This window comes from Oryctolagus cuniculus, chromosome 4, assembly GCF_964237555.1.
Source record: "Oryctolagus cuniculus chromosome 4, mOryCun1.1, whole genome shotgun sequence".
Taxonomy (NCBI): Eukaryota; Metazoa; Chordata; class Mammalia; order Lagomorpha; family Leporidae; genus Oryctolagus; species Oryctolagus cuniculus.
Window position 1 is genome coordinate 79383498 of NC_091435.1, and position 23302 is coordinate 79406799.

The 23302-nt window shown below is 41.1% G+C and overlaps 1 protein-coding gene across 4 annotated transcripts in view; it reads left to right on the forward strand.

The window, feature by feature from the left end:
• Positions 1-23302, forward strand: part of SEC22A (SEC22 homolog A, vesicle trafficking protein) — a 59770-nt gene that overhangs the window by 12357 nt on the left and 24111 nt on the right. For all 4 annotated transcript variants that reach the window (XM_051818989.2, XM_002716617.5, XM_070072209.1 and 1 more), the window contains exons 3-5: positions 11765-11928; positions 13005-13199; positions 22886-23001. In XM_051818989.2, the coding sequence (XP_051674949.1) occupies positions 11765-11928; positions 13005-13199; positions 22886-23001 (475 nt within the window). The remainder of the gene's footprint in view (positions 1-11764; positions 11929-13004; positions 13200-22885; positions 23002-23302) is intronic.

Genomic DNA, 23302 nt, shown 5'->3' on the forward strand with positions numbered 1-23302 from the left:
ACATTTACATAACTTAAAAGTCAGCTTTTATTTTATTTTTTAAAGATTTATTTGTTTATCTGAAAGGCAAAGTTAGAGGCAGAGAGAGAGAGAGCTTCCTTCCTTTGGCTTACTCCTCAGATGGCTGGCCAGGCCAAAGCCAGGAGCTTCATCCAGGTCTCCCACATGGGTGGTGGGGCTCCAGGCCCATAAGCAAGGAGCTGGATCAGAAGTGAGGTGGCCAGGATTTCAACTGGCACTCATATGGGATGCTGGCATCACAGGCAGCAGGTTAACTCACTGTACCACAACGCCATCCCCAGTCAGGCTCTTTTAGCATCTTGCGTCATTATCCTGAGTTTTGGTTGTTACTATATAGAGGTGTAGACAGCTGTCAAAATTATAGGAAATTGGCTTGAATGCATATTAATACTGGTAGTTATCCTGGACTTTAGAATAAATAAAGCAACTTTTTTTTTTTTTTTTTTTTTTTTTTTTTTTTGACAGGCAGTGGACAGCGAGAGAGAGAGACAGAGAGAAAGGTCTTCCTTTTGCCGTTGGTTCACCCTCCAATGGCCGCCACGGCCGGCGCGCTGCGGCCGGCGCACCGCGCTGATCCGATGGCAGGAGCCAGGAGCCAGGTGCTTTTCCTGGTCTCCCATGGGGTACAGGGCCCAAGCACCTGGGCCATCCTCCACTGCACTCCCTGGCCACAGCAGAGAGCTGGCCTGGAAGAGGGGCAACCGGGACAGAATCTGGCGCCCCGACCGGGACTAGAACCCGGTGTGCCAGCGCCGCTAGGCGGAGGATTAGCCTAGTGAGCCGCGGCGCCGGCACTTTTTTTTTTTTTTTAAGATTTATTTATTTGAAAGAGTTAGAGAGGTAGAAACAGAGAGAGAGGTCTTCCATCTGCTGATTCACTCCCCAGATGGCCCAATGGCCGGAGCTTCACCGATCTGAAGCTAGGAGCCAGGAGCCAGGGGCTTCTTCCGGGTCTTCCATGAGGGTTCAGGGGCCCAAGGACTTAGGCCATCTTCTGCTGCTTTCCCAGGCCATAGCAGAGAGCTGGATCGGAAGAGGAGCAGCCGGGTCTTGAACCGATGCCCATATGGGATGCCAGTGCTTCAGGCCAGGGCTTTAACCTGCTGCACCACAGCGTCGGCCCCAAAGTAACTTTTAAGAAAATGTTTTTCATTTCTCTGCTTTATTTTCTTAAAAGTAGGATAAAAATTGGTAAAATTTTAATATTACCCATTCTATTTAATTATGAATTTCAGATTTTGTATTATTTGTTTATGCCCTATCTTACTGCACACAAAGGATTCAAGGCAATTTACAGAAAAGATAATTCAAGAGGATAAGGAAGAGAAATCAGGTGAAGGAAAAATCAGGAGAATAATAAACTGCAGTGATATTTTTGTCTGGTGATGCAAACTACACAGTCCAGTCATTTGTTAGAAACTACATAGTCCAATCATTTGTTAGAAACGGGCTGCAGAGATTGCCCTCAGCTTCCTAGGGGCCACCGTCATGGGACAGTCAGTGGGATCAGTTACAGGATTCGGTGTCCATTGGATAAAAACATTGGTTTTCATGTGACTGAGACTTGGTGTGTAGAAAGAGGGACAGCATTTAGATGGCATTTTCCAGCAGCTACTGAAGAACTTTTATGATTTTCTTGTATTCCTCAGTGTGTACTGAAATGACACGATGCCAGAATCAGGTTAAGAGAGAGTTTAGGAGTGGGACAAATCAGTAGAGAACTAATCTGGCCTGATCAGTGAATACAATTCAGATTATATCCAGAGCAATGAGTAGATTTCATGATTCTTGGAACCAGGTATAGAAAAACCTGTAAGCATATTATTTTTTGTGGCCAAGCATTAAAAAGGTTGGAAAACAGATTTTTAGTTCTTGTTTGTGGCAAAGACCTGGACTTTATGTATCTTCTTTTATCGTTCATAAAAGGTCTTGTTGGTTTCTAGTTTGTTGAGGTTTTTGTAGTTTATGATGATGACTTTAGATTGAAACATATATAGTTGGGAAATCAGGTATGTTACTCACAAATTCCGATGTGAGAACTCTTCCACCACCGAGAGTTTGCCGAAGAAACTCGCAGATCTGCAGTAGCAAGGTCGAGGCACAGCCTAGAACTGTCACCTGGCTGCCCGCCTCCTCTCCTCGCTGCTTCCATGCTTCTCTATTCCTTCAAGCCTGGCTTATGCGTGCTGCCTTCAGATCACCTTCGTCTCTTTACTGCTCTTTCATTTCTGTAGTGGTCTCACTCTCTTCACAGATTACCTGCAGAACTTGTTTCACTGCGTTTTTCATTATTTAAAAAAACTCCTATTTTTAATTTCCCTATCTACTCTCTGTAACTGAGTTGCTACTCACTGAGGAAATTGTCCTGCCTTGGCTTATACTATTTTTTGATTCCTCACTGCTTGGCATTGTGGTCTTCAAATCTGTATAGAAACTGAGTAAGCAAAGGAGGCATATACTTACATGTAAATCGGGTGAGGCTTCACAGTAGATTCTACTTGAATAAGCAGGGGAAGACCAGAGTTTGGAGAAAGAATTAGTAGAGTAACATTTAACACAGAGTAGATTCCTTTCATTTTCTCCCCGTGTGTTGGGAGAGCCATGAATTTCCTTTGATTGTAGCAGCTGAGCGCTGGAGTTCAACTGGTGGAGCACTTTGTGCGGAACAAGGCTTGGAGCAGCACAGAGCCACACATCTGTCATAGCTGCTAAATCGGGGAGGGTTGTCTGGGAATCTGGCCGTGTTCAGAGTGCTGTGTAGTGAAGTCTGCATTTTCTCCAAGAGATTTCAGCTTTGGGGGAACCTTGTTGATTGGGCAGGGTGGGGTGGAATGTGGGGGTATCTAGTTTTGTGTTTTCTTTTCACATCCCAGAGTGATATTACAGTTTTCCTCTACATATCTAAAAATTTAATCTATTTCATAAGTTGGACAATACTATCCTAAAACTAATAAATGTTTAAATGACTAAACTTATATGACTACTTACAAAATAATGACTAAAGCAATAGTTATGAACCATATGAAAATTAAATTGTGTCATATGAGATCTTAAAACTTTGTGATTGGCTTTGGGTTGTAAAGATCATAATTGTACATTTTGAGATTTCCTTAAACATTGAGACACTGATCTTATGGAAAGACAAATATCTTTTGTGAGATCAGTTGTACCCTGTGGTGGATTTGAGTTCTTTCACCGTAAATTCATCGGAGTCATAATGGCTATGAGCCTCCTAGCTCCTCTTTGTGCCTGAGGGTTCACTTCTTCCATATTTGCCTTCATACTGCTACTTCCAGCTAGGAATGTGATGTTAGACCTACTTACCTTTTGGTTTTAGTCTCTAGTGCTTTCTTTTCACTCTTAGGTGACATTTTCTGATTATAGGAGTAACAACTTTAGCAATAACTCAATTATTGAGTACCTGCAATTGGAGCCAGTTTACCTATATTAACATTAGCTTTGCACCAGCTGTATCAGTGAATGACTAATAGATATAGCTGTTTGCCTTTGCTGGAGGCAGACACACAACTCATACTAGTTCAAGGGGAAAAAGTGTACTGTGGGAGCCAGTGTTGTGGCATAGTGGGTTAAGCTGCTGCATGCGATGCTGGCATCCCTTATGAGCATCCGTTCATATTCTGGCTGCTCCACTTCTCCAGCTCCCTGCTAATGTACCTGGGAAAGCAGCCACCCTCAGGGAGAGCTGGATGGAGTTCCAGGCTCCTAGCTTTGGCCTGGCTTAGCCCTGGCCGTTGCAGCCTTTTGGGGAGTAAATCAGCGAATGGAAGATCGGTCTCTGTGTGTCTCTCCCTCTCTCTCTGTTGTGCACCTCTGCCTTTCAAATAAATCAATCTTAAAAAAAAAAAAATGTGTTATGAAGGATGGGCGGTGGGGGGGGGGCTGGGTTCTCAGGTGTTGTCAGGGCTGTTTCAATTCTGCAGACCTGGCCTTTTGCAGACAGGTATTCTCCACATGCTGGAAACCACCGCACAGGTCGCTCAGGTCGCCCCAGGCTCACTCCTGCCCAGCTGGGCAACCCCCGCCCTCCATGTCTTGAGAAAGGACATGAATTGACTTGCTTGTGCTGTGGCCATTTCTAGACTAGTCTTTGAGATCAGAGGATGTGAGGTACTTTTAATTGTTCAGGTCTGGGTCACATGCCCACTACTTGATGGGCAGCTTTACCAAAGCCATGCAGAGTGGGTAGTGGGGTGTGGAGGCAGTTTCTCAACGGGAAGGGGAAAAGGATGCTGGGCAGACAGCCATGATTGTACCAGCATCTTCATTTTATAGGTGAGGTAGATGAGGCCTAGGGATGTAAAGAAGCTCCTTGGAGATTGCAAAGCTAAGAAATGATATGTTTGAACCCCAGTCTGCGGAGTCAGGATTCTTACTGTTCTCCAGTAAAGGTGGGAACTGCCCCCCTTTATCCTTTACCCTTTTCTCGACTGGATGCATTCCTCATTCTCTCCACTTCTTATTGAGAGAGAGATGAAGTAGGGAAGAGCAGTAAGTAAGATATCCATCCCCCTTGGATTGTGAAGTAATGAACAGAACATGTGTGAAGCTGAAATTGACGGGCAGCATTGTCTTGTTGGAGACTAGATGTTTGGTGGTGACAGTGTGGCAGGGGAGTGCCACCCACTGATATTAGCAAACACCTGGGCAAAGGAGATAGCCTGTGTTTCCAGCTTTCCTGGTTGTCTCATTCCTAGCAGCACAGCACTCTTCTAGAGTTGATAATGGCCAAATGGATAGCTGTTCAGCACCAAATAGGTTACATAGGCTCTTATAAACTGACCTAGCAAACTAATGATTGTTGCAATACAGTTTCTCTGGGAAAAATGAGAACTGGATGTAATAAACTTTGGGACTACAAATAATAGCTAAATTAGGAATTATCTGTGATTGGTTATCTGAAAAAGTTAGGATCTTTATTCTCTGGAATATAAAAGTCCAGATTAATTCTGCAGCAAAGAAAATGAAGAATGTCAAAGACAGACTTTGAATGGTCTGTTTTTTGTTTGTTTGTTCATTTTAAAGATTTATTTATTTGTTTGAAAGGCAGAGTTACAGAGAAGCAGAGAAGAGAGAGAGAGAGGTTTTCAGTCCACTGATTCACTCCCCAGATGGCCGCAATGACCAGAGCTGTGCCGATCTGAAGCCAGGAGATTCTTGGGGTCTCCCGTGGATGCAGGGGCCCAAGGAATTGGGCCATCTTCCACTGCTTTCCCAGGCCATAGTAGAGGGCTGGATCAGAGGTGGAGGAGGCAGGACTTGAACCAGCACCCATATGGGATGCCGGCACTGCAGGCGGTGGCTTTACCCACTACGCCACAGTGCCGGCCCCTTGGTTTACTATTACAAGCTGCCATTGCCTGATATATTGCATATTAATACATATCTTCTTGTTTAGTGAAGTTAAATTAGTGGCTTTCATTGATCTTCTGTTTGTGAGATAATCTATTCATGATTTTGCTCTTCTGTTTCAGGGAGTAATTGAAAGTTGGCCCTATAAGTGAGAAAGGTATTAGAAAATGTGGAAGGGCCGGCACCGTGGCTCACTTGGTTAATCCTCCACCCGTGACACCGGTATCCCATATGGGCGCCGGGTTCTAGTCCTGGTTATTCATCTTCCAGCTCTCTGCTGGGGCCCAAGAGGGCAGTGGAAGATGGCCCAAGTGCTTGGGTGCCTGCACTCGTGTGGGAGACCAGGAGGAAGCACCTGGCTCTTGGCTTTGGATCGGCGCAGCGTGCCGGCCATAACGGCCATTTGAGGGTGAACCAATGGAAGGGAGACCTTTCTCTAACCCTAACTGTATAACTCTGCCTGTCAAATAAAAAAAAGAAAAAAAGAAAATGTGGAGTTCCCAGTAGAATGCTACATATGGTGGACACTCAGTGTTGCTGAGTTCTCTTTATGGTTTTATTTCCTTACTGATGTGGAAGTCTTATTTGAAAAATATTTATTTTTTTCATCTTGAAAGGCAGAGAGACAGAGATATGGAAAGAAAGCAAAAAGGTAGATGGGGAGACAGAGATATAGAAGTCTGCTGGGTCACTCCCCAAATGCATTAAACAGTCAGGGCTAGGTTAGGTGGAAGCCAGGAGCCAGGAACTCCATCCAGGTCTCCCACGTGGGTGGCAGAGACCCAAGCATTTGAGCCATCACCTGCTCCCTCCTAGGATGCATTAGCAGAAAGCTGGATCAGCAGCAGAGAAGCCTAGACGTGCACTAGCACTCTGATACTGGACGTGGGCATCCCAAGTGGTGGTTTAACCTGCTGTGCCACAACACCTGCTCCAGTGACAAAGTCTTATTTTCCTATTAGACATATTTCCAAAAATTTGGGGAAAATGGAGTTAGAAAGTGTTGATTTTAATGCAAAAATTGTAAAATCCATTTATAGTTTTTTCATAATATATAATTTTCCACGAACTTCTTGAAATCCCTTGAAATTATGGATTTCAAATATTTTTTGCACCATAAAAACCTTATCTTTTAGTTTCATATCCTTGTTTTTGGTGATAATAAAATCTGTAGAGTTGCTCACCTTTTATATTTAATTTTAAATTGTTTATTTTAGTGAAATTCAGTGGGGGGGTTTCTAATTCAAAAATGATGTTTCTTATACTTAGCAATTTTAACAATAGAGTATGGATGGTGTGTGCTACTGGAGAACATTTCTGTACACAGGCAAGCTGTTTGCTTTGCAAATGTGGCTACAGAGGATAAGCACATTTTCTAAGTCTGCTGGTACAATTGCAGAGTGAAGATTATGCTATATGTCATTCAGGTGTTAATTACTGTTCGATTCATTTATAAATAGTTTGCTATATATCTTGTCATTTAGCATGCTACAAAATGCAGTTGTGGATAATTATCTTGTTTTGTATCATTGCTTGAAGTACATCCCCAGTAACTACTGCAAGTTCCTGGCAGACAGAGAACTTTCCTTTGACATCCAAGCACAGATGAGCAAACGTTGACATTCTCCAGGTGTTTTATTGTCAACTGAGGGGAATTTTGCTAAGCATTAGTCTGATGCAGCAGGCCAAAATTGTCCTCAAAAGGCCAGTGTTTAATTGGTGATATGTAAAAGTTCTCTTAACAGTCTGTAAATAAAATTAAATTCCAGAAAAAGCTTAATGTCTAAAACCATGTATTTATTTTGTTAGTCTTCAGGAGTCATTTGTTGTATGGTTTAGATATATGATGGAATTAGCTTTTTAAGAAAGTGATTAGGGACCAGCACTATGGCATAGCAGGTAGGGCTGCCACCTGTGGCACCAGCATCCCATAGAGGCACCGGTTTGAGTTGGCTGCTCCACTTCCAATACAGCTCCCTGCTAATGCCCCTGGGAAGGCAGCAGAAAATGGCCCAAGTACTTGGGCCCCTGTACTCATGTGGGAGAACCAGAGGAAGCTCCTGGCTCCTGGCTTTGGACTGGCTCAGTTCTGGCCGTTGTGGCCATTTGCGGAGTGGACCAGAGGATGGGAGATTTCTCTGCCTCTCTTTCTGTAACTCTGCCTTTCAAATAAATAAATAAATCTAAAAAAAAAAAAAAAAAAAGAAAGTGATTAGAAGGAGTAAACTCTTCTCTTTATGTGGAGCTTGAACTTCTGCAGCCTTACCTGTTCAGGAAACACATGATCCTGGAGAGGCCTAAAGAAGATCATAGTACACCTGCCAGGGAGGGGAACCACAGTGTAACAAAATTTTTGGCAACAAAGTCCAGAAGTGAAAGGGAAGACATGTCCATTAGAACCATATAGCCATGGCTGGCGCCGCGGCTCACTAGGCTAATTCTCCACCTGTGGCGCCGGCACTCGTATTCTGTCCCAGTTGCCCCTCTTCCAGGCCAGCTCTCTGCTGTGGCCCGGGAGGGCAGTGGAGGATGGCCCAGGTCCTTGGGCCCTGCACCTGCATGGGAGACCAGGAGGAAGCACCTGGCTCCTGGCTTCGGATAGGCGCAACGCTGGCCATAGTGGCCACTTTGGGGGTGAACCAATGGAAGGAAGACCTTTCTCTCTCTCACTCTCACTCTCTCACTGTCTAACTCTGCCTGTCAAAAAAAAAAAAAAAAAAAAAAAAAAAAAGAAAAGAAAAGAAAAGAACCATATAACCTCCTGCAGAGGTGAACGGTCCTATGTGGCTGTGGGAACATCCCTCACTTTAAAGCAGGAGCATGGCAAAGACTTACTGATCTGTACTCTAAAGCCTTCTAGAGAGAAGTAACTAGAAAAGTAGGTGAAGTTCTATTCTTTTCTGTCATTATTCAAGTATTTATTGAGCTTCTGTTTTGCATAGATGCCCCTGGAGTGTACAATACTCTGTGCATTGATAATATTCAAAAATTAATGTATAAACAAGTAACTGAATGATGCCATCTTCACACTCGTTTATTCACTGACTATTGGGCACTTATTGTGTACGCTATTGTAGATGCTAAGAATGTAGCGGTGAAAAACGCTGAAATCACCCCTGCTCACGGAGCATATTTATTAGTGAGAGAGACATTTCAGCAAATAAGCACAAATGCATAATTACAAATGTTCATGAAGGAAAATGACATCTGCTGCGGGATAGCCATGGGAGTGGGAGAGTTTAGACTGTGTGCTCTGGGAGGGATTTTAAGTCCGAGGACTGAGATGAGTAGGAGTTAACCAGTTCAGAATTGGAACGTGGTGGAGGCAGGATTGGCAGCACTGTAAGTGGAGAAGACAGCCTTTTGAAGTGTCTCAGGTTGGGAGTTGGTTGGCATCCCAGAGGAGCTGAAACAAGGTTAGTGTGGCAGGAATGCAGGAGGGAGTGGAGTTGTACAAGATCAAGTGGAAAAGTTGGCAGGGCTTCCAGAACATGCCTGTGATATGTGTTCTAGAATCCTCAAGTTTCATTATTAATTCAGGCAGAGAGAGGTAGAAAGTGAGAGATTGATTTGTGGCTGGGGAAATTGAAGAACAGTTGGTGGATTAGGACATAATTGGCTTATACAGTGTGGAAGCTGTTGTTGTATATCAGCAAGAATACAGGCTTGGGAGTTAGAGCTAAGTTCATCCCAGCTCTGTTTCTTAGTGGTATGTGGCCTTGAGTAAGTTACTAAGCCTCTCTGAGCCTCTGTTCTTTCATTTGCAGAAGACAGGGTAGTAGCACCCCTTTATTGAGTGAAATGAAATAAAATATCTAAAGTACTTAAATTAGGTCTGACTCATACTGAGTGGGCAGTAAATAGTACGTGCTATTGTTCCTGTTCCTGCAGTTGTTCTTCCTCCTTAAGGCAAAAGGACAACTGCCAGATTGTCTATAAAATGTAAGCTAAGTGAACCTGCTGACACAACTAAGCTATGCGTAACCAGCGAGCTCGCGGTGACTTTAGACTATTGGAAAGGTGGTCCTCTGTGAAACTGTGGGCATCTCTCAGTCTGTCCCAGGGGTAGTTGAAAAAGCAGGATTTTTTTTAAAAGATTTATTTATTTGAGAGAGAGAGAGAGAGAGAGAGAGAGAGTGAGAGATTGTCCATCTGCTGGTTTACTCTTCAAATGGCCACAATGGTTGGGGTTGGGCCTGGCTGAAGCCAGGAGCCTGAACTCCATTTGGGTCTCCCACATGGGTGGCAGGAACCCAAGCACTTGGACCATCTTCTGCTGCTTTCCCAGGTGCATTAGCAGGGAGCTGGACTGGAAGTGTAGCAGCTGGGACTCCACCCCTCATATGGGTTGCCAGCATTGCCAAGTGGCACTTAAACCACTGTACCACAATGCCAGCCCTCCAAAAGCAAGATTTTTAAAATTACAAACATAAATCCACTAAACTGTATGTACTTTTTAGAAAACTGGCTTTGTATTTAATAGAAAACATTATAAGGCTAAATTCACTGTGAGAAGCCATAATATTGTAGACCACTGTAGAACCTTTACAGAGAGTATATCATGCAATTATAATAAATTAAAGACTCTGAAAAATGCTAACATACAATCTTTTAAAAACATAAGGTTTCCTTTATTTTGCATACAATCCTCTTGTTAAATTTAGCACAAGCAAGATAAACCATCTGGGATAAACTATCATGTAGGTGGGTGCCTGAGGTTCACTGTTGTTAATATGGAAAATGCTGTAACTCATTAAACTGATTTTAAGAACTACTGATAGATGATAACCTGTACTTTGAAAGACATTGCACCAAATAACTGTGTATTTGGTAGAACTTTGGACAGAAATTCCAGAAGCCTAAAATCAGCAGTTTTACCACTAATATATTTCACACCATTAATAACAGGTGATTAAGGGAAGGCATTTGTCCTAGCGCTAAGATGCCACTTGGGACACCCGCATTCCTTATCAGAGTACCTGGATTCAAAGCCCAGTCCATTCCTACTTCCACCCTTGGGGCAACTCAAGTGGTTGCTTCCCTGCCACCCACATGGGAGATCTGGATGGAGTTCCTGGCTTCCAGCTTCATTCTGGCCCAGCCCCATCTGTTGCAGGTGTTTAGGGAGCAAACCAGTGGATGGGAGCTGTCTTGTCTCTCAAAAAAAGAAAAAGATTAATACTCGTAGATGCCATCCCCGTATCATTTGGCAGCCCTGGAGTGGTCTTTTTAAAAGGATTCACACACACAAAGGCATCTACTTAGAAGCTTATATACTTATTTGTTTGCATGTGCATAGACTCTCACTGGAAGGATACATAAGAAATTAGTATTATGATTTGTCTGAGGGAAGGAGAGAGAACTGAGTGTCTCTGGGCAGGGGTGGGGATGGTACACTTTAAGGACAGGGTACCCTTCATTTTTGGTTTATTTTAAATTTGAATCATGAACATATTTATTCCAACAATTAAATTAAAAGTACTCAATTCTGCTTCTACAATATTAGAGAAAGAGGAGTGTGGGGTCTAGTGTAGATCAGGATTTAGAGTTAATATTACTGTGATGGATTAGCAGGGCCTGGCACAGGAGTGGGTAGTTACAGTCTGTACGCATGGTTTAGTTCCTGTGATCTGAGTCAACTAGGTGGATACCACTGTAAAAGGAAGTTGAGGTGATTTTATTACACGGGGTTAATTTGTGTTCCATGCTTTGCTTATTTATTATAGAGGGAAGGCTGTTCTAGAAAGGTATTTAGTTTTTTCCCACTAAAACATGATTAATTTTTTCTTTTTTAATGTTTAGGACTGTTTTTAAAATTAATTAATTAATTCGAAAGGTAGAGAAAGAGAGAACTTCCCTCCACTGATTTACTCCCAAATGCCTGCAACATCCAGTGCTGGGGCAGACCAAATCCAGGAGCCATAACTCCATCACAGTCACCCACAAGGTGGCAGGGACCCAAGTACTTGGGACATCATCCACTGCTTTCCCAGGCATGTTAGCAGGAAGCCGGATTGGTAGCAGCAGTAGCTGGGACTTGAACTGGCACTCTGACATGGGATGCCAGCATCCTCAGCGGCAGCTTAACTGCACCCTGACACCCACCCTATATTTGTATAACCTTTCTCCTGCTTTCTAACCCAAGTGACAAGTGTCTAAAGCGTTAGGAGTATATTCCATCTTTTTTTCCTGCTGTTTGAAAACTACAACTTATAATAGTATTATATTTTGTTTCCTTTAATTTTTTTCTGGGATATATAATAAATGTTAAAATCTTGATTGCCAGTTGATGGTATATGGAACCAGTCTTGTGAAACAATGAATTACCTTGATTTAATTTGAAATTTTAAAACCGATGTTTTTTACACTGTAGTTTTATTAGTTCTCTGGGAGTGAGCTACATGATGTTGTGCACTGAAAATTACCCAAATGTTCTCGCCTTCTCTTTCCTGGATGAGCTTCAGAAGGAGTTCATTACTACCTATAATATGATGAAGACAAATACTGCTGTCAGACCGTACTGTTTCATTGAATTTGGTAAGGGCCTGATTTTTTTTTTCCTTTCCATTGTCCTGTCTCCATCCAGTCATAAGCACGTCTTCATCTAATACTAGGAGGCAAGGGGGAAACTTCTATTACCTTGCTTTTGATATAATATTTGGCAAATGACCTTTAAATTTTGGCAACTTCTTACTTTACTTAGATGTCTATTAGAAAAAAAAAATCTGTGAAGGGGATTGTGATTGTTGGCCCGAAGAATTAGTCCCAGAGGGCACAGTTTCTGAGTGAGAAATTTATGAACCAGAAATTCAGAGTTTTGTGTGTATATGGTAATCTTTTATAGTCTGCTTTATGTAGAACAGGGGTCAGCAAGCACTTGCTGTTGTTGAAAACAGCCATCAGCTCTACATAAATGAATGAGTGTAATTATGTGTTCTAGTACAACTTTATTCACAAAAACAGCAGGCTAGGCTTGGCCTGTGGGTAGTAGTTTGCTCAACTCCTGATGTAGAAGAAAAAAAAAAAGTGAAACCAACTTGTGAATAGTAAAAACAAAATGACACTTGAAAGAGATCTAGAAAATGTCTTTTATTGTTTTCATTAAAATTAGTTTTTAAAACATATATCCTAATTGTGTGGATTGGTAGCAGCAGTAGTTGGGACTTGAACTGGCACGCTGACATGGGATGCCAGTGTCCCCAGCGCAGTTATAGAAACTTGTAACTTAGAGTGTATGTTCTTATGTAATTAAAACTAGTAAATCTGATAGATTTAATATTTCATGAGAAGAGAATCCCTGTAAAACTTAAGACTTTGGTAGAAAGTTGAAGCGGCTTTTGTTTCTATAATTCCTTGAAGTAGATATAATATGTTCAGGTAGTGTTAAATTCTTTATTTTTTTACAATTACTAGTTTCTAGAGTGTGAAACTGATGACTCCATGATACATTAACCATTAAACATAATATTAGAATATTCCATGACAAATTGAGCAGTTTTGAGTAATAAAATGAACTGTTTGATCTATAAAATTTACTGTCCATAAACATCACACTCTCAAATGATTTAATTAACAAATGACTGCAAGGACATTTATTTTTTTATTTCACATAGATAACTTCATTCAGAGGACCAAGCAGCGATATAATAGTCCCAGGTCTCTTTCAACTAAAATAAATCTGTCTGACATGCAGACGGAAATCAAGCTGAGGCCCCCTTATCAGATTTCCATGTGTGAACTGGGGTCAGCCAACGGAGTCACATCTGCATTTTCTGTTGACTGTAAAGGTGCTGGTAAGATTTCTTCTGGTGAGTTCTGGTTCTCAATTATTTCTTTTAAAAAAGCTTTTTGGTAAGAGCTGAGGAACTCTTGAAAATGGATTACTTTAATATTTTAAACTAAGTGCACAAGAGAGTTTAGACAAGCAAACCTTTCCCCAGAGGTTTCTAAAGGAAGCTGCCAGATATGTGACTGATCGGGAAGACATTTTCAAATGGCAGTCTCAGAGGATCTCTGCTAGGACAGCATTTAAGAACGTTGCTTTGTAAACATTTTTCCAGAAATGAAAGATTTTAATATGTATTTATAGGCATGTAAAGTGTTTTGTGTTATTTCTGAATGCTACTTCAAATCCAGGGTTCTTGACTGTCAGAGAAAATGTAAAAACTTTAGCAAATCATCTACTCCAGGCTTTGGGAGCCTCCCAAAGAAATAATACCATCCCCAACAGTTGTGATAGGATGGAAACTTCTGCCTAAAATGGAAACTTCATTATTTCGTAAAGTAGTATGTGCCATTGTTGAACTGCTTTAAAATTTTTTTCTTAAATATTAACCTAAAGTTTACTTTCCTGTAATGCCTCCCAGTTAGTCTAAGTTCTATGAGTCTTCCTTTAGCTGAACCAGAATAGCAGTTAAGTTAGCAATCTGCATCTTTTTCACCTTTTAAGTCTAATATACTTCATATAAAATATCTTCAGTTCCCTTAGCCTTTTCTCTGTGGCATTTTGATGTATGCCTATCCCAGAAGCTTCCTCTAGACATCCTTTATTTAGTTTGTTAGTATTCTTTAATTGTGGACTGACAATACTTCACATTTGATTTGATTAATACAAATGTGGAGAAGGAAGGAACATACTGAACTAAAATAATGCAGCCCATCATTACTCAAGATAACAAGGACAAGAAATAAAATGGCATCTAGATTGCAAAGGAAGAATAAAATAGCTTTTTGCATATAATATAATGTTCTATTTAGAGAAACCTGAGGAATCCACCAAAAAAAAAAAAAATAGAATAGTCCAGTGAGGTTTCAAGATTCAAGATCAATAAACAGAAATCGATTATATTCTGAACACTAGCAGTGGACAGTCTGAATATGAAATTAAGAAAAGCCTAAACACTGAAAACTACAAAATAACATAGAAACAAATTAAAGAAGACCTAAATTAATGTTCCTGGATTGAAAGACAAATTTTTTAAGATGGCTGTACTCCCCAAATTGATACACAGATTCAGCACAATCTCTATGGAAATCCAGCTTATTTTTTTTTTTTGTACAAAAATTTATAAGATGATCCTAAAATTCATATGGAGATGCAAGGAACAGAGAATAGCTGGAGTAATCTAGAAAAAGAACAAAATTGGAGGACTCACACTTCCAAACTTGCTAAGTTACAATAAACAAGACTGTGGTTCTGGTGTGTTTTTTTTTTTTTTTTTTTGACAGGCAGAGTGGACAGTGAGAGAGAGAGACAGAGAGAAAGGTCTTCCTTTGCCGTTGGTTCACCCTCCAATGGCTGCTGCGGCCGCACTGCAGCCGGCGCACCATGCTGATCCGATGGCAGGAGCCAGGTACTTCTCCTGGTCTCCCATGGGGTGCAGGGCCCAAGGACTTGGGCCATCCTCCACTGCACTCCCTGGCCACAGCAGAGAGCTGGCCTGGAAGAGGGGCAACCGGGACAGAATCCGGTGCCCCGACCGGGACTAGAACCCGGTGTGCCGGCGCCGCAAGGCGGAGGATTAACCTAGTGAGCCGCGGCACCGGCTTGTGGTTCTGGTTTAAGGATAGACATGTAGGTAAAAAAATAGAATTGAAAATACTTGGCCAATCCATTATTAAGTGTGGTGCTAAGAGATGATGTAGGAATAGCCTTTTCAACATGGTTCTTGGACAGCTGTATATCCATGTACAAAAGAATATGGAGTTGAATGCCTATCTCAGGACATATATAAACATGGATCAAAGTCCTGGATTTAACACCTAAACCTGTAAGACTCTTAGAAGAAAACATGGGTGTAAATCTTTGTGATTTTTGTATTTGGTGTTTCAGATTTGACACCAAAAGCACAGTGAAAAAAGAAAAAGTGAATAAAGTGACTTCATCAAAATTAAAAGTTTTTGTGCTTCAAAGGACATCAAGAGTGAAAAGACAACCCACAGAATGGGAGAAAATATTTATACTTTATATACATGGTAAGGGACTGGTATCCAGAATATATAAGTAACTTAAAATTTGACAATAAAAAGACAACCCAATTTAAAAACATGGGGAAAAGATTTGATAGGCATTTCTACAAAATTGTACAACTGACTAATTAGCACATAAAAAGATGTGTAACGTCAGTCATCAGGGGAATGCCAAAGAAAACTACAAGGAGATAACACTTCATACCCACTAGGATGGCTAAAATAAGAAATACAGATAGGAAGAAATTTGATGAGCATGTAAAGAGATTGGAAGCCTCATCCACTGCCGGCGCAGCTGTAAGGTTGTGCAGTGGCTTTGGGGATAGATTGGAAGCTTCTCAAAAACTCAGGCACAGAGTTGCCTTGTAGGCCAGCAATCCTGCTCCTAAGTCTGTGTCCCAAAGAAATGAAAACGTGCATTCTCATGCTTGTCATGTCCACACACAAAAACATATGTGCATGTTCACAGCAGCATTATTCAAAGCACCCAAGAAGTGGAAACCACCCAGATATCCCTCAGCTGATGACTGGACAAGTAAAATGTGATGTGTCTACTTAGTAATATTCATGGAATATTACTAAGCAACGAAAAGGAACCAAGTAATAAAAGATGGTACAGCATGGGTGAATCTGAAAAACATAATGCTAAGCGAAAAAAGCCAGATATAAAAGTCCAAATTTTTATAATTTTATTTATACAACATGTCCAGAATAGACAAATCTAAAGAGAAGTGGGTGAACTGGTTCTTACGAAGGCTGCAGCTCAATTTTGAATCGCAGTGATCCTTAAACCTGGAGCAAGATGATTCCACTGTGCTTAGTGTGCCGGAGATCCTGGTAGGAACAAATAAATATCTTTTTTTTTTTTTGGAAGAAGACAGTTCATAAGATTCAAACAATGCCTACAACAAAGATTTTGAAAACAGAACGTGTAGTGAATAGTAACCAGATACCTGGAGAAATTAGACTATGTGAACATAAACTATCAGAAACACATATACTAGGTCTGATAGACACAGTGGAAGCCAGAAGACAATTTAACGATATGGTCTAAAGGATGAAGGCATATAACTGCAAATGTGGAATCGTATGCTAACAAAATAGTGTGAAAGAATGAAGTGAAGTGGCAAGAGTGTATATTCTTGTACCGCTCTTGCTGCTGCTTTTAGCAGAGAGAACAGTTAGTCTTTCACCTGTAAGTACAAGTGTGACGTTTAATGTATGGTTTATGTGGGTGCTTTTATAAAAGGTTGAGAAAACTCCCTTCTATTTCTAGTTTGATGAGAGGTTTGGTAATGAGGAATAAAAGTTGTATTCTGTCAAATGCTTTGAATCTATTGTGTGATTTTCTTTTTAAAGTCTGTCTTGTATCAGATTACACTGATAGCTTTCATATTTATGAATGGGAAGAATGAATAACTTTAAAATGTGCATACTACCCAAAGCAATTTACAGACTCAATGCAGTTCCTACCAAAATCCAAGTGATATTTTTACAGAACTAGAAAAGTCTACTAATATCACTACTGAAAATTTATAGAACCACAAAAAACTTTGAATGGCAAAGGGAACTTGAGAAAAATTAAATAATCGGGAGATATTACACACACTGCCTGGCTTTAAGATACATAACAAAGATACAGTCGTTTTTTAAAATGTTTTTGTTTCTTTGATAACATTTTCAGTTTACAGTATAGTCAAAAGATCAATGCTTCACTAAATAAAAACTTCAACAAATAAAAAGTAAAAAGAGTATTTTCATCAGTAACATAACACTGATAGCTTTTTGAATGTGAAACATTTCTGTGACAAGCTCCACTTGGTCATAATGTATTATCTTTTTTACTGTGTTGTTGGACCTGATTTGCTAAAATTTTGTTCAGATATTTTACACCTATATTCTTGAGGGAATTCATTTGTAGTTTTTTTTTTTTTTGGTAATGCCTTTGTCTGGCTTTACTGTATTTTTAAAAAAGATTTATTTATATATTTGAAAGAGTGACAGAGAGGGAATGAGAGAGAGAGAGAGAGAGAGAGAGAGAGAGAGAGAGAATGAGCGTCCATCCATTGGTTCACTCTGTAAATGGCCGCAATAGCTGTGCCTGGGCTAGGCTGAGCCGGGGGCAGGAACTCCATCCAGGTATCTGTGTGGGTGGCAGGGTCAGGTAAAGCTAGCCTCAGAGAATCAGTTGGGAGCTATTCCCTCTTCACTTTTTGAGAAATGTTTCTGTAGACTTTTTAATCTTTCAGTGTTTTGTAGAATTCACTGTGAATGTGCTTATGTTGCCCTTGAAAGCTAGCAGGGCGTACTGGTCAGAATCTTTTCTTAGTGGTGTGGGTTGCGAGGAGCATCAACTTGAGCCTCAGTTTTAACATATTGTAGACCTTTGACCATCAGAAACTGAATCGTGCTAGCCTTCTGTAATTTCATAATTTCTTTCCATTCTCTGGCATACGTGTATCTTCCTGGGGCTTGTATCCTAAGGCATATACTACTGTCCATTCAGATAGTACCAGCAGGAGCCCATCAATTATGTGGACCAACATGACATTATATGGGGTGTTAATGTGTTGGATCCCTGTCATCCAGGCGTCAGAAAACATTTTTGTAACATTCCAGATATTGCAGACTGTGTTGCAACTTTGCTGGTCAAATGCATTAAGAAAAAAAGCCATAAATGATGTGTAAAGAATGAATGGACTGAATTTGGCCTATGGCACACAGAGTTGATACAGCACAATGGTAATATGGTAAATTTACTGATATGTCACGTAAAAGTAAAGTACTTCTGATTTTCTCTGTTTATTAGGATAAAGAAAAAGTTTAGCCAATTAGTGCCCACATGTCAGAAAACGAATTGATTTCTTTTTTTTTTTTTTTTGAAATTTTAAAAAATTTAATTGAAATACAGAGAGAGAGAGAGAGAGAGGTCTTTTATCTGCTGGTTCACTCCCCAAATGGCCACAATGGCCGGAGCTGAGCTGATCTGAAGCCAGGAGCCAGGAGCTTCTTCTGGGTTTCCCATGTGGGTGCAGGGGCCCAAGGACTTGGGCCATCTGCTGCTTTCCCAGGCCATAGCAGAGAGCTGGATCGGAAGAGGAGCAGCCAGGACTAGAACAGGCACCCTTATGGGATGCCGGTGCTTCAGGCTGAGGCTTTAACCTGCTGTGCCACAGCGCCGGCCCCCCAGTTGATTTCTTGTATAAAGAGACTGAATCTGAAAAAGCGTGTGTGTTTGGAACCTACAGAAATCTGCTGTTGTCCTCCAAGATACAAAAATTTTGCATACCTAAAGTGCAGAGTTAAATGGGACTATAGTATGGATCATTGCCATGCTTATTTATCTATTTTTATTTAACAGAGTGACAGAGAGGGAAAGAAGAAAGGAGGGGGGTTGGGGAAGGGAGAGACATCGAGATCTTTATATCTTCCATTACTGGTTCACTCCTCAAATGCCCACACTAGTTGAGGCTAGACCAGGCCGAAGACAAGAGCTTGGAACTCCATCCAGGTCTCCCATGTGGGTGACAGAGACCCAAGTACTTGAGCCATTACCTGCTGCCTTCCAGGGTGGTCATTGGCAGGAAGCTGGATTGGAAGTGATACCTGATTTGTCATAACTCTTAGCCTAGTATTCAGACTGTCAATTTGTTTTGACCTCCATTTCCGACTCTGTTTCCCCCTAATCTTCACAAGCATTCCTTTGAGCCTTACGACACCACTAGTAATACCTAGTTAAGAACATCAGTTCTAGAGTCAGTCTGCTTGGATTTAAATCCCAGTTCACTTTATGTCAGCAAGTGATCTTGGCCTCCTCTTCTGAAATTATTCCCCTCCCTTCCCATCACACACAGGGTAAATGTAGTGCCTACCTTGTTGGGTTGATGGAAGGATGGAATGAGGTTGTATGGGTAAAGCACTTGGTGCCTGGCTCACTGGGAGTAGCCACTCTTAGCAGGAGTAGAGGTAGGAGCAGTGGTTGTTCCTGCTGTTACTTGGTCCTTCCGTTTCCATCTTTATGCTCGTGTTCCTTTCTCTGAGCAGAATGCTCTTCTTCCTGTTTTATGCCAGATCACATTCGATCCATCTTCAAACATCTTCCCTGAATCTTGTTTGCACCTTCCCCCAGCTGTATTTCCTCTTTTGCATTCCCTAGCTTTTAGCTTAGGATGCTGTTACTGTCATATGCTTATCTGTCTGTCCATCTCCTTTTAAAAAGTTAGGAGTACCTTGAAGGCAGATTTGTATTTTCTAAAATATATAATCCTACACAGAATAATGCCAAAAGGTATTTGTTGAATGAATGTATTAAATCACTCTAACCTACATCCCTTTGATTCCAAATGATTCATTTTTACTTCTTTCATATTTTTTTAAAGATTTGTTTATTTATTTGAAAGGCAGAGTTACAGAGAGGCAGAGGCAGAGAGAGAGTGAGGTCTTCTACCTGCTGGTTCACTCCCAAAATGGCCACAATGGCTGGAACTGGGCCAATCTGAAGCCAGGAGCCAGAAGCTTCTTCTGGGTCTCCCATGTGGGTACAGAGGCCCCAAGGCTTGGGCCATCTTCTGCTTTCCGAGGCCATAGCAGAGAACAGCTGGGACTCGAACCGGCTCCCATAGGGGTTCCCTTCCCTGCAGGCGACGGCTTTACCCAGTATACCACAACGTCAGCCCCTCTTTCAGAATTTTTTGCAAACTCTATAAATCATTGGTACATTTTGAGAAAATTTTTATTATGGACACACCATTATTGAGTTCAAAGACACTAATTTTAAAAAGGCATCGAAGCAGAAAATAATAACAAAAACAACAAAACAAAAACTGTCCAGGTGGCATTGCATTGGATTCAGCAAAATTACTTTTTGCTGTGCTGCTTTTGATTTGTTTTTGTCCCAGAGGCAGTCTGCACCTAAAAGTGCCTAGCATAGTGCCAGCTTGAAGTGTGCAGTGATCATTGTGCATAACAATGGATCTAAAGTCCAGTAAGTTGCTAGTTCAGTTTGTTAGAGTGGGAAATGGCCCTTAAGGAGGGTCACCTGTCATGTTGTGGGCAGATGGCGTTTTTTTTGATAACCATTCTCAAAATGCAAGCCACAGGGAAGGGAGCGGGTGCAGGGGTGGGGGCAGTAAGGAAATCCGGACTTTAGGATGTCTTTCCCACCGTGATGCCATGTAGCGCCAGCCTGTCATCAGCACACTGCACACCTTGTCCTTGTGAAAGGAGGTTTATTATTTTCTTTTCTGCTTTCAGAAATATTTGTGATCCTTTAGAAATAATTTCTAAATTGTATACCATCATAAAGATGACACTCTAAGGCTAAAAGTCAAGTGTTGGCCAGCGCCACGGCTCACTAGGCTAATCCTCTGCCTTTGGTGCCGGGTTCTAGTCCCGGTTGGGGCGCCGGATTCTGTCCCCGTTGCTCCTCTTCCAGTCCAGCTCTCTGCTGTGGCCCGGGAGGGCAGTGGAGGATGGCCCAAGTGCTTGGGCCCTGCACCTGCCTGGGAGACCAGGAGGAAGCACCTGGCTCCTGGCTTCAGATCGGCGCAGCGCGCCGGCCGTAGTGGCCATTTGGGGGGTGAACCAACAGAAGGAAGACCTTTCTGTCTCTCTTGCTAACTCTGCCTGTCAAAAAAAAAAAAAAAAAAAAAAAGTCAAGTGTTAGAAACTCAGTATTTAACTTATATGGACTTATTCGTTTCTTAATTAGATGCTCAGCAACACATGAACATGGTAATATTTTTCATTTCAAGAAGGGCCACATTGTACTTAACTCTAAAATGCTAAGATGTTTTAACTGTAGTACAGAATATTAATTTGCTTTTGCTTAGTGGCGCGAACTTGTTTCCCGCACGTCAGAGGTGTGATTTACATAGCTGTTCAGCTGCCCCATGGTTTTAGCCTTGAGGCCCATATTAAAGATTCCCTTTTTCGTTACAGTGCCTTTCACTGCTGTTGCTCACTGCTGAGAAGAGGTGGGGAGGGAGGGAGAGAAGTTGCAAAACATGACTAATCGGCAGATCAATTCAGTAGATTTTTAAACTGAACTGTTTTCTCTACTGATATAAAACTTGGTATCAGTACTTTATAAGGACATTTGATTTTCCTTTTTCATGTTAAGATCTAAAGAAAAGTGATTGAGAGACCAGATATTCAGCTTGGCAAGGAAAGAATTTTGAGGAAATGTTATCTCATATTAACATTTTCTGCTAACTTGAGGAATGAATACTTTTTTGTGATGTGGGGTTTTGTGTTTTTATATACTGTTTAGGGAGGCTTTTCTGCTGTAATGGCTGAATATAATTTGCAAAGATTTAAGCCTCTTCTTATATTAATGTTCCACCTCATTAATTCCATTGTTAGGGCTTTTACACTTCAGTGACTTAAATAAAATAATCAAAGTATGGTTCTCTTGTCCTGTCTTTCTCTCTGTCTCCTCTTTGAGGGCTAGATGATTTCATTTTCTGTTTTGTGTTTTTATTTGGACTCCATTGTTGATTCTGTTAAGCCCAAGAGGATGATGAAAGCAGCTTTGTGTAACTGAATGTCTTATGCTGCTAAAACCCTGAAAGACAAGGCACTGTATCGGCAGAGGTGAGGTGGTCACTTCTTCCACTGCCATTTCAGTGTATTCGGAGGGACTTCATAGCTGTGAGATTCCATTCTGTGTGCAGCTCAGTTTGGTGACTGTATATGAGTTTTCACATACGACTGTAGCCGGTAGTATTTATAGCACTGAAACCCAGATAAGGGGAAGCATTGCTTAAAAGCAAGCTATGTTTATCCTTAAAAAGTGTTTTCTAAGCATTTCCAGACAAAGTAGGAATTATACAATGAATTTCCAAGCAGTCACCTTTGCAAACATGTGTATATACTTGCAAATAGTAGACATATTTAGGCAGAAAGGATTTTCTAAATTTTTTTAAAATTAATTTATTTGGAAGGCAGTGTTACAGAGAGAGGGAGAGAGTCAGAGAGAGATCTTCCATCCACTGGCTCACTCCCCAAATGGCCACAACAGCCAAGATTGGACTGGGCCGAAACCCAGGAGCCAGAGCCCTACATGAATGGCAGGGTCCTATCCCCCAAGTATTTGAGCCATCGTCCTCTGCTTTCCCAGGTGCATTATCAGGGAGCTGGATTGGAAACAGAACAGCTGGCACTCATAAGGGATACTGGTATCACAGGCCACAGCCCAACCCTTTACCCCACAAAACCAGACTCTTTCTAAATGTTTTATTGCCAGATGTGAGCACTTCTTAGTGCTATCTATCCCAAGTACAAGTTAGGCGTCTTTCTTAAAAATATAGAGGAAAAAAAGGTTAATTTGATTTGAATTCAGGAGAATGAAGCTTTTATATTGTCAAATATTTTGCACTTTAAAAGAATATTTAATTTCTAAAATAAATAATTTTATGAAAAATAATTTATAACATTTAAATTGAGCATTGCATTTCTGTTTTACATTATGTTCAGCTACATGAGCTATTGCTATTCATTTCTAACTATTTCTTTTATTTTCCAGCTCACCAGCGACTGGAACCAGCCACTCTGTCAGGGATTGTGGCATTTATCCTTAGTCTTTTATGTGGAGCTCTGAATTTAATTCGAGGCTTTCATGCTATAGAAAGTCTCCTACAGGTACTGTGCTATTTTTGCGTTTTCAAATGACTGTTTCTATTCATTCTGCTTGTTACATAATTGATTCACAAGTGGATTAGGTATTAGTACAACTTAGAATGCATGCTCCAAATCTGTGTTCCTCTGCCTACTCTAGCCTCCCCTCCTCTATAGACAGATGTCTGGGTAGCTCCTTTGACTCCATCAGCATGTGTTTATCATCTACTCTTTGGGTGGCACTGTTGATAGGCACTCTACAGACATCAAGATGTGTGTGACATGATGATTTCATTTGGTGAAAGCAACTTCCCAGCTTCAAGTT